Below are 12,136 nucleotides of genomic sequence, written 5' to 3' on the forward strand. Positions count from 1 at the left end.
AAAACTCATGTTTATTTTGGTAATTTTACAACTTAAATGTATTTTTATTTAATCATAATCCAAATAATTTTTTAATCAATCTGATTTTTACAAACTAACTTTTATAAAATCCAATCCAAATATAATTTATATTACCTAATTTAACTTTTATCCAATCTATTTTTTCAAAAATCAGATTGTAAATAAGTTACTTTTTCTACTACGAATCCAAATGGGCTCTAAACTTAAAGGGCAATTAAGAATACCCTAATAAATTTAGTGCTTCTTTGAAATGGTAACATTATTTAAAAGCATCCTTTTAATTTTGATTTAAAGATGTGAAAGAAATTTTTGTTCCGAATCATGTGAATATTTGCTTTTGGATTATCCAATCATGATCCCAAACAAACACAGATTATATGAGTAATATGAGACCTTCCTTAATCCTCGCCAATTCAAACAAGAACTAGCTTGCTAACGGAACGATCAATTAACATACTTGCAAATTCAAAATACAACCTTAACAAGTGACACCAACTTTAAGCAGTTTCTTCTTTTTCCTGCAAACCGTAAGCAGAGCTGCGAACGCTTTTCACGGTGCAAGTGTCAAGAATCTTGAGAAGCACCTGATTATTAGTGCATCTAGGAGTCTTGAACTGGCTCAAAGCAGCCCCATTGGCAACAAAATAATCTAGAATCTTCTTGAATGTTCCCCTTTCCACCAACCGAAGCTCAAGAGGTCCGATGGAATTGGTCTTCCTCGACACAATATACCCATGGTCCGCAAAAGCTCCGTCCATCTCCCTACAACATTGCTCAAGAACCTCGTCCTCAACCTCACCTTTGACTTCCCAGTATATAACGTAGTGTCCTGGTTGGTTTGACACGTCCGCATAGCTCGTGAAGTCCACTAGTTCGGCTTTCTTTTGAGCCGCGCTCAGAAGCTGGGAACCCCTCTCCACCACTAGTTGCAGGTCCTTCTCTGTGTTCTTGTCTATGTTCACTGTTAGAATCAGCTTCCTTCTGCATATGAAGTTCAGCTTCGGAGTTGTATTGTGAAACCCAGCTACTTCCACTACGTCCCCTAATCTGCACCTGTAGAGCCCTGAAAACGAATGAATGGACATTAGTTTTGTTTTGTTTCGATTCAAAGTCTCTCTGTTTATCTTGGTTTTGCGAATTAATGCATGATTAATTATGGGGTCAGGGATGTGAAAATGACAATTCCACAACAAGCCATTGCGATAATGGTCAGAAGAGACAATGAAATGACAACTACGTAACATCGTTAATGGAGGTAGTGAAATGGCACTAGTCACGACACATAAACAACTCGTGTGTTTTCTATGCCCAAATTATCGATGCCCCGACAAAATTTATTTCCAGTTTTTACGTGTCATATTAAGCTTTCTTTAATAACAAGATGGAAGCAAAAAGCCCCACATGGACAAGGAAAGAACAGATTAGATCTGGGCAAGATATTATTTAAATTTTGTCCTGCAAATAGAGCAGTAAAGGCCATCTATTATTTCGTGTTCAAGATGAAGAAGTTAAAAAAATTACCAGTGAAAGTTGTGAGGACTATTTCATACTTCTGTCCTCCTCGAACCTGGGACAATGGAATTGGCTTGCCTTCCACGAAATCATCACTAACGGAATTGCACTCTTGTGATTTCTGGGATCTGTGAAGCGGTATGAATTCAAAATAAGAGAAAGTGGGCACTACAGCAAATGTCACATTCTCAGGAGGCAGACTAGGATCCACATTAACCCCAATCCAGCTCTCTGTAGATCCGTAATCAGCACTCACTAATGGCAACCCGTTCGCATAATGCCTTAGCTTTTTCAAATATGGCTCCATGGATCCTGTCATTATGGAATACACATACTTGGCATTTGGCCACAGCTTAGGAATTAAACCAAACCAATTCACCTTTTCTAGTTCCTGGCATTTAGCTTCAATTTTTGAAGCCAGAGATGGGTTTGGATGGGAGAGAATCTCCAAAACAGAGTTTCTCATTCGGGATATTATGATTCTGGAGCTCAGAGTACCATTTCTGATGTCACAGCATATTTCTCTCCAGAGCTCCTCGAAGTTGCGAAAGGCTTGGACGATGCTGTAGACAAAAGCTGAGGTTATGAACTCTACCTGTTCAGAGTAAAAAAGGCCAAGGAGGAGGTGGCAGTAAGTGACTTGTTTGTAGTCTCCTCCTGAGATTACTTCATAGGGGCTGCAAGTAAATGACTTCGTCTTCTCTTGCTTGATCTTGAACTCTTGGCTTGCGTAATAGTGTGTTGTGGCTGTTCCTGCTGTCAAGCCTCCTTTTGTTTTGAACTGCTTGCTGCTGTATATGAATTCGAGAATCCTTCCTCCTTCTCTTGTGGGATAAACTCTGCAATTATTATTATTATAATCAGCAAAAAGACTGAGAACTTCCAAAAGAAAAACAAATTATAGAAAACAGTCTCCAGGGACTGAGGAAGATTGAGACAAACTTTGATCTGTAAGCTGCTGCTAATGTGAAAATTTGGAGGGTAGTCTGGGCGCTATGGTGGGTGAAAGGTACGAACTTTTGCCTCCCCTCCGTGGTGCCAGAACTGCAGAACATACAATTCATCAGGGAAAAAAATGGAGTGTCAAAGAAAGATAACAGCTTGATGCTTCAACCCAACAAATTCTCTCAAAGACAAAACGTTGACCGTACAAGCCTCCAAAGGGGCATGTGTGGTCTCTATTTAATATTCTGATTCCTACCAACGTGACCATAAAAAGAAGAAGATCGGAGGAGGAGGAACTGTATACCTCAAGGAAAGGGTGGTCATGGGTTGCTGAGTGAGTAAAGGGGCTGTGTCCCCATCTGCAATCCTCAGGATAAAGGGCTCAAAATCTGCATGTGACGCCAGAGGAACCACTGAGGTGAAAAGCGATTCCAATGCAGAGTCATCCATGTCTTGAATATTATAATCTCCAAGCCATTTCTTGAGGTATTCAACCCCACAGTTCTGCTTCAGAATTTTGGATAACATCTGACTCTGAACAGAACCAGCGTTGTTGGTCACATCTTCAAACCAGCTTAAGATATCACAGTCATGGCCGGTGCCACCATTGCCGTAACTGAGAGTGAGAAGTACCGGTTCCATCAACGATGATGGTTGGTGTTGAGGCATCAAGAAGAAGAAGAAGAACAAGAACAAGAAGAACAAGAAGGAGGCGAGTAGTTCAGAGTAAAATTTATCTGCTCAGGTAAGAGGGGGCCCGTGTACTTTGTAGATGGGAAACAGAGACGAGCAAAGGGAGCCCCACTAATTGAAAGGTCTCTCTCTGGGTGTATCCATCCATATACATATATATAATGGAGGGATTTGTCTTGAGTTTGAAAGGCTCAACAATTAAAAATGCTAAATGTTGCAGAAGCGCCATGGAGATGAAGACGGGGAAGATAGTTTATAGACCACAGGAAATGGGGTCACCATTTTTAACGGTGGGAGAGAAATGGACTTCCTTTTCTTGCCAAGATAGATATGGGTTGGGGCTTGGGGGCTACAAACACAAATGTGGCTAAGGACACTTTAACACTTTCCCTCCAATTTATTGCGTGAGCCACCTTTTGAAAATGAGACCCTGCTTTAGTTATGCCATAATCACTCTATGTAGATTAAAACAACCCATGTTCATTTAGTTAAAAAAATCTTATGGTAATTTAAGCTTTATATTTTTAATATAAATTCAGGTGGATATAAAAAATAATTTTAAAAAAATTACGATCAATTAAAAATGACAATACTTGAATCAGATTTAACAATACTAAATATTAAATAGTTATATTAAAAATACAAGTTAAAAATAAAACGTTTTTGTAAATCATTAAAATTACGAACTATTTTCAATTCTTCAAATATATCTAGTATATTTAATTACCCAAAAGAAAATATAAACAAATAGGAATAATGTTGTTGTGGCCCGATTTCAATTTCATTTTGAAAAATTCTTGGGTGACTAATTAAATCCTCTCAACTCAATAAATGAAATCTTACGTGGCAAGCTATATGTTATTGTTTTAATTAATTATTCTAGAGTAATATTTTTACGATTTTCACATCACTCACCTCTCACAGACTCTCTCCCTTTCCCTTGTTCTTCGTGATTCATACGTTTCTACTATCATAATTCAGATTCTCTCTTCTCATCTTCTTCATTCAGCTTCTTGACAATGCCTTTTAATTTAGAGACTTTTTATTGGTGCTGGGTCTTGCTAATACTGCCCCCGTTACTTAATACTCTTCCCGTCCTAAATATAGGATATATGTTGCTGTGTAAATTGCATTATAAAATGGGTTTTATATTTAGGATTATAAGAGTATAAGAGCTAATTGACTAATTTGAATAAATCAAAAAAGTTTGTTAAATTAATTATTTGTAATAAATATGTGTTGTTTTTTTTAAATTACTTTTACTAATCATGTGTATTAGTTAGAACTACTATTTGATGGAACTTTAACATGTATAATTACTATAATAACTACTTTGAAAAAAATAAATAAATATGATAGATAAAATAGATTGGGATTATATATTTAGAGCTAAGTTAAAAGTCAATTTAGCTTTTATCTTAAAGGCCGGAAGTAGTATTTATTTTCATTTGTTATCCTTGCCCTCTCATGACTCAATAATTTTTCTCATTGTTTTTTTTTTCCCCAAAGTTATGACTCAGAATATCCTGAAACCATTTGAACTTGAGACTCTCATTGCCTTTTTTTTTTTTTTTTGCCCCCCAACCTGCTTGAAGAAGACAAAAAAATAGTAGGTAAGAGAGACCCATAGAAGAAATTTCGCTTTTGACAGACAAAAGTTTCTAAGCGATTCCTCCTTATTAATAGCAGAAAGACGGTTGTGTCTTGCCGAAACTTCTTTGTCCACACCTTGAAGATGGGGGGTTTTGGGTATGGTAGACAAGCGAGAGAGGGAGAGAGAATTCGAGAGTACCAAACGTGTTGCCTGTTGAATTGGTTCAAGTCCTTCAAACCACACGATTTTTTCTTTTTACTTTCTTCCTCGTTTATCACATATGACACATTAACGTGATTCATGTTTTCATAAGCTATTATTATAAAAAGATCAATTTGACATAAAATTATTTGTATTATATTTGAAAAATCAGTTTTAAATGATTTATAAATCTGAAGAAAAGTAAAAAATTTTAAAAATTTACTTTAGCTGTTAAATAATTTTTGGGTTGTATCTTAATTTACCGTTTTAACTGTTTTCTCATCCATTCTTTTCTCTGGCGTGTTTAATTTCACATTAAAAATCTACTACCTTTGGTCTTAATTATAAGAGCGAGTTGATTAATTTAAAGAGATTAAGGAAGTAAGTTGAGTTAGTTATTTGTCCTAAATAGGTGTTGTCTTTTTTAAAATATCCTTGCTAATCAAATGTATTAATTAGAACTATCATTGTTAGAAGGGCTACTTTGGAAAAAAATATATAAATATAAGAGACAAAGTAGATTGAGGTCTTATATTTAGGACTAAAATAAAAGTCAAACAAAGTCTTATATTAAGGGCGGGAGGTAGTATTGTTTTTGGTGGAAGCAAATACATGGTTGGAGTTTTGAGAGTTTTCCTGGTGAAACCGAATAAGATGCCATCACTTTGGACAAACAAATATTAAAAGGAAAAGTATTAAGTGTACTACTTTCGATCCTAATTACTCCTCCGGTCCTTATTATAAGACTCAATTTGACTTTTTATTTGGTCCTAATTATAAGACCCAATCCATTTTCTCTCTTATATTTATGCATTTTTTTCCAAGATAATCTTTCTAATAATGATAGTTTTAGCCAATATACTTAATTAGCAAGGATATTTTAGGAATAACAACACTTATTTATTATAAATAACCAACTTAACTTACTTCCTTAATCTCCTCAAATAAGTCAATTGGGTCTTATAATTAGGACCGGAGGAGTATAAGAATTAGTTGACTAATTTGAGAAAATTAAAAAAATAAGTTAAGTTAGTTATTTATAATAAATAGGTGTTATCTTTTCTAAAATATCATTACTAATTAAGTTTATTAGTTAGAACTACTATTATTAGAGAGACTACCTTGAAAAAAAATATATAAATATGAGAGACAAAGTGGATTAAGGTCAAATAAAAAATCAAATAAGATCTTATATTAATAACCGGAGGTAGTAGTTTGAATAAAACGAGAAAATAACAATCAGTGATAGCATTGTGAGATATTTATGGATGGAACATGTTTTAGGGCCGATCGTAATGATAATTGATGAAGATCATGATATTCATTCATATAATTAGGATTGTATCGTTTAAATACGATTTCAATTATCTATATGTAAAATTCTTCATTAATACTCCTTCAGTTCTTAATATAAGACCTATTTAATCAATTTGATTAGATTAAAAAAGTTAGATAAGTTAGTTAATTATAAGAAATATGATATGTTTTTCCTGCAACACTATAATCATCTTTTTTAACATCTTATTTCTCTCTTCTACTTGATTATGATTGAGGGACATCCATATGGATAATTTAGAAAAAATTGATAAATATGAGAAACAGGTATTATATTTAGAATTAAAATCAACTCAACAATTAGGTCCTGTATTAAAGACCGGAGGAGTAATTTTTAGATAAAAATTATTTTTTTTCAAAAGTTAATTAAAAAATTATCTTTATTTGGCATTGTACACACATTAAGATGATTTTTTTTAACAGAACAAAGGTAAAAAAAAAAAAAAAAAAAGCTCAGTTTAAAACCATTTAAATTAATGACCCATCATGTGCTTAAGATTAAGTACGTCACTCGCCTATCTCATTCAACAATCAGCTGGTGAATATGCTAGCCCCGATTTCATATGAACACATCAAATTTTGAACCGTACTGAATGAGTAGTTTTTTTTTCAAAAATATTTTAAAAAGGATAATTTTCGTTTTATTTTGGCTGGAGAAATAGGAAAATAAAAATTCTCGCACGTGCATTTATGTCGGCCATTTGTGTCGGTCACATGAGAACCAATCAGAAGTTGGATTAGACAAGAAAGAAGAGAGGAGTCTCGTTGGCGCAAAATTTCCAACTTGGTCAGGCCGTACGGTCCTTGAGCACAAAAACTGGTGCATAATTGTTTACGTTAAGGCTCTTAAACATTAGAATTTTTGTCTAAGTGTAGACTTCTATTTTTGTCCGCTCTTTTATTCTCAGACTATTGGACCCATCTTCATAGATGAGATGTTTGAATGGAAATACCTTTTTTTTTTAATAATATTTTTTTAAAATAAAAGACATGATGATAGTTAGGAGCGATACAATGTATAAGGAAAGGAATTTGAAAGGACAATCAAGGACTGAATATTTTACAATTAATTTAAACACACAAATAAATTATCATCGGTTTAAATTTTGAAATCTCATCCAAACATAACAATACTATTCACAATGTGATAAATGCTTTTATGCAATTTGGTGTGTTTGAGCCTTTGAGGGGGCAAAGAGTCAAATAGACGGTGCTTTTATTCTGCATCACAGTGTGAGCGGGGAATTGGGACAGAAGCTGTTTGGCATTCTTCATGAATTGGACGCCAGAGTAATACATCACGTGCGGCATTACATTGGAGGGAGCTCAAATTATCACTTTGACTTTTTACCCTTCATTTTTTTTATAAAGTCCATGGTATTACTAATGTGTTAATATTTGATTCCATGCTCATCATCTAATAATGTTCTTATTATTACTCTTGCGTAGAAATGGGTTAATCGGGAGGGCTGAGGGAAAGAAATTAGGGAGATCAGAGGAGTTCAAACATGCCCATCTATTTCTATTTCTTAATAATCCTTTTTCCTCATTTTTCTTGACGATTCTTGTTGGATGAATGTAATTATATTTTTCATTAGTGAATGAAGGAGGGAAAATGGTGAAAAATCCTTATTTATGAATTTTACTGGTAAAAAAAAAAATACCTAACATATTTTCAAAAACATGATTTTCTCTTCAAAACCACATCCAAACGCACAGTTAGGCACACACAATGGCCAACTACCGATGCTAATCTGATCTTACCTGTGCACACAGTGCTCTATAATTAAAAAATTCAGAGGATTCATGAAAAACAGAAAAAGTGAAAAAAGGACATAACCTGGCAAAGGCCCTGTAACGAAAACAAGGACACAGTGACAAAGCTAATATTGGATTGCCCAGTGCTGTGTAGGATAGGAACACGCTCAGCATCTATTCCATAATAAATGCCTGTCACATTCGACGCAGGGAGCTATATGCTCCACTACGTTGCTTCCTGTTCATGCATTCGTCGCCTTTTTTTTCATTTGTTTATTTCCTGAATAAAGTACAACTGAAAGGAGTGCTTTTATTGTTTATCAAATGAAACAGTTAAATGATAGGATGGCGTATGACTTTCTGTTTTGGGTTATAAGTAAATTTGATTTCTCATTTGTCGCCTGTAAACTCCAGACCCTAGAGATGGACTTAGGCAGCTAGGCTCAACCTCTTCCTATATTTCTTTCGGGGTAGCAACAGAGAGCCGGGCCCAAAACAAAACGCATAACAATGGTAGTGTGGGCGAGGCCCTGGTGGAGTTTTCCACAACCACGAGAGAGAGCCACGTCAATGATCACTGGGGCCTTACCCAAGTGGTAAAATCACCTTCTCTGTTGCTGGTAAAACAAACAAAAAACAAAAAATCACCTTCTCTGTTCTCTCCCAAGCTAACCCTATCTGCTCCTTCATCAGTGTCTTCAGAAATTATTGATGAATTCTTTGTTTTTCACTTTTTATATTTAATAGAAGGGGCAAGCTCAAGGCTTGAGATAAGCATTGCAAAAACAGAAAATTAGGCCATATAAGGCTGCGGATCACATGTTGAATTAATGATATTGTTATTCTACCCTGTTTATACTCTTTAAACCCAGAGCGTTCTCAATTTGTTCAACATAATTTCATCTTTAATCTCTCCAGCAATCTAAGATATACCACTTGAATACTTGCACTTCCACGTAAACAACAAAATGTATGTATCAGAGAGTTGGCAGTTGCCTTTAAAACACTATTTTACTCCACAAATTGAACAGTAATAAAGGCACCAAAACAAGAGCTCTTTACTCAAAAGACATGACAGTCGATGAACCTTCATATTCATACACAACTTAAGCGACATCTAGCCGATGAAATCATCTGTCAACAAGGTTTTGGAACTTGACTCGTTTTTTAACACTACCCATTCGATCATACCCAATCCAATCTTGCTATGCATTAACTTTATGGCCAAATCAGCATTCCCAGCTTTCCTCAAGGCATTAATAAATACAGTACGAATCCTTCCAGGTATTTTCCTACCTCTATCCACAACCCCATCAGCTAATTTGCAGGCTTCCTTCACACGTCCGGATTTGCACAGCACATTGATCATATCTTCATAGGCCGTCTCAGGAATAATCCCCATAGGGGCCAGCTCATCCATGACCTTACATGCTCTTGCTACCTTACCCGAAAGGCAAAGTCCTATTGAGAGCGCCCTAAAGGAGGCTGCATTTGGTGTTTATACCTTTGTCAATCATCATGTCCCCAGCCTCAATGCCTCCTCATTCCATATGCTCATTGAAAAGTCCACTGATGAGTATTGTGTATGTGTAAATTGTCTGCTCGCAACCTTCACCTTCCATTCGTTTAAAGAGTTCCAGTGCTTCATCCATTCTCCCACACTAGACATGGCGTCGATAAGGGCATTATAGCAGTAGAATCCCGAGAGCATCCCCTTCGTGGCCATCTCTTCAAAGAGTTTCTCAGCTTCATCTACTCTGCCTGCCTTTCCTAAACCATCAATCAAACTGGAATAGAATACAGCATTAACTGGAATACCATTACCATTGCAATACCTAAAATAATCTATGGCCTCCTCTAACCCTCCCACACTTGCACAATCCATTGACGATGGCTCCAAAAGTAACTTCATCTGGTTTGATCTCATCCAGATTCATCCTCTCAAACAGTTTCATTGCCCCCTCCATGTTTCCACACTTTTCGCATAAGAATCAATTAACGCAGTATATATAGCCTTGTTTGCTTATGACCCCTTCGAAACATAGTCTCAAACACAGCATATCCTTCCACATGTTTACCTTCTCTACAGAGCCCCACAGATTACTAAGCTATAAGCATGAGGTGGAATTTCCAATCCCCTTTCTTCTAATTCTTGGTAAAGACTCAAACAAGAATCAAAATTCCCTTCAGAATAAGACGCCTGAATCAGAGTCATATATGTAATCTTATCAGGCTCCACATTCCGATTTTTCCATGGCTCGAAGCTTCTCCAGTGCTTTCTGTGTTTTACCTGCTTTACAATACCCTTTGATAATAGTGTTGTAAGTTACGATATCAGGTTGGATTTCCCATCTTCCATTACCTCAAAAACCCGCTCAGCTGATTCTATAAACATGGAATTTACCAACCCGTTCATCAAAAAAATTATAGGTATACAAACTCGGCTCTATGCCATTCTCTTTCATTTGACCCCACACCCACAGCAATTCCTCAACCAAACCAACACTACCAAAACTTTTAATCAAGCAATTAGCAGAAGAAGCTGTCATCAAGAAACCCATTTGTTGTAGCTCCGCAAAACATATCGAAACCTATCCAAGTCGCCGGATGACAACAAAACATCAATTACAGATACATAGCAATCAAGAGTATGGGCGTACTTCTTTTGCTTACCAGCCCAATAGAAGAAACGCAAAGCAACATCAGGGTTTTCTATGTAGCTCGATGGACCGCAGAACATGCGCAACGAAATTTGGGGTCAATTTGATGAAAAATTTGCGACAGTAAGCGTCCAAATAGCTTCCATATTCCAAGAACCATCCAAAAGATTGATGATTTCTTTCACCCAGGCGAAGGCTTTAACTTTTGAGGATCTGAGACTACGTCAGAGATATCGCTGAGGGTTCTATCCATTCTGGAGGAGGAAGGGAGCTAGTGAACACAGACCTGTACTTCGCGAAGAAACTTGATGTGTAATCATAATATGACGAATTCGAGGTTGACTCGCCATCTTCACACAGAATTAGAGGTCGACGAGGAACAGGGATCCCTACTACAGGGAGGGGAGTTCGCCGTAGCAGAACAGAGATTCTTCTCATCAGGGTTTTGCCACACTGCAACTGCAACATTAGAGAGCAGAGTGGTCAGGTTTCTTCGGCACTCACTAAGTTCAAATTAACAGAAGAAATAATTACTCTCTAAAGTATATTTTAGTTGGAATGAGCTCTAAATTTCAAGTTTTATCATTGGATCCCTCGCTTTGCTAGATAAAAAACCAAAGAGCATTATCATAATACCTTTTTAAGCACATCCAATCCAAATGTCTAGTATCTGTATCGAATGACAGCGACGAAGACTGGAACCGTCACACTCTCCACTGCGGTCTCGCCGTCTCGGTCGACGGCGATGAAGATGGGAGTCGTCTCACACCCTAGCCTTTCGATCTGACGTCGCACCTCACTCAGCCGCTGCGGTGTCGTTTTTTAAAGTACCCACCATGCTGAGTCACACTATATTGATCGAGGTGTCAGCCATCTCAGAACAGCATTTGCCACCTAAGCAAGAGCTCAATGCAAAAAGTTTACAACTTTATGTCAAGCCTGGCCTCCTTCGGGTTTCGGGTTTCGGGTAAAAAAAAGAAGGGAAAATTACATACAAATTCCACATAAGGTAATTTATTACTCTGAGGTCCCATAAAATGTCAAAATCACTGACAAGTCCCAAGGGACCTCAGAGTAATATTTTTGATTTGTAAAATGACATTTACTGCCCCTCATATTCCATATTCACATTTGCCCTGTCATTGTGATTTACAACCTCAGCAGCGACTATTAACAACCCAATAGAGGGCGTTAACAACCCTAGCAGTATCCGTTAACAACTTACTTTATAGAATCATATAACCTCCACATAAGAGTAAATTATAACCAAATAGTATAATACAACAACTTTAACACTAAAATGGGAAGCTTTTTGATATCATTAAGAATTTTAACTAGATCCAATAGGATTATAGTAATATTTTAATGCGAAGATCCATTTACAACCTCAACAGCGACTATTAACAACCGATGAGAG

General features: G+C 36.4%; 1 protein-coding gene and 1 pseudogene across 1 annotated transcript; both read right to left on the bottom strand.

The window, feature by feature from the left end:
* Nucleotides 1-374: 374 nt before the first annotated feature.
* Nucleotides 375-3,400, bottom strand: LOC114711594 (indole-3-acetic acid-amido synthetase GH3.10-like). Its single transcript, XM_028896008.1, has 4 exons — nucleotides 2,783-3,400; nucleotides 2,476-2,577; nucleotides 1,543-2,372; nucleotides 375-1,084 (listed from the first exon to the last, which is right to left on the bottom strand). Exons 1-4 carry the CDS (start codon nucleotides 3,145-3,147, stop codon nucleotides 519-521), a joined length of 1,863 nt encoding a protein of 620 aa, XP_028751841.1. The 5' UTR covers nucleotides 3,148-3,400; the 3' UTR covers nucleotides 375-518.
* Nucleotides 3,401-9,097: 5,697 nt separating this feature from the next.
* LOC114711600 (pentatricopeptide repeat-containing protein At1g03560, mitochondrial-like) lies at nucleotides 9,098-11,187 on the bottom strand (annotated as a pseudogene).
* Nucleotides 11,188-12,136: the final 949 nt, after the last annotated feature.

This window comes from Neltuma alba, unplaced genomic scaffold (assembly GCF_004799145.2).
Source record: "Neltuma alba isolate B1F8T4 unplaced genomic scaffold, ASM479914v2 tig00011300_pilon, whole genome shotgun sequence".
Taxonomy (NCBI): Eukaryota; Viridiplantae; Streptophyta; class Magnoliopsida; order Fabales; family Fabaceae; genus Neltuma; species Neltuma alba.

What these genes read in the sequence shown, in the direction of transcription:
- LOC114711594 (XM_028896008.1), bottom strand. Translation starts at nt 3,147, where the DNA reads ATGCCTCAACACCAACCATCATCGTTGATGGAACCGGTACTTCTCACT. An exon ending in GCAGCAGCTTACAGATCAAA is followed by an intron (nt 2,373 to 2,475) that starts GTTTGTCTCAAT and finishes TAATAATTGCAG; the next exon opens with AGTTTATCCCACAAGAGAAG. An exon ending in AGTCCTCACAACTTTCACTG is followed by an intron (nt 1,085 to 1,542) that starts GTAATTTTTTTA and finishes ATTCGTTTTCAG; the next exon opens with GGCTCTACAGGTGCAGATTA.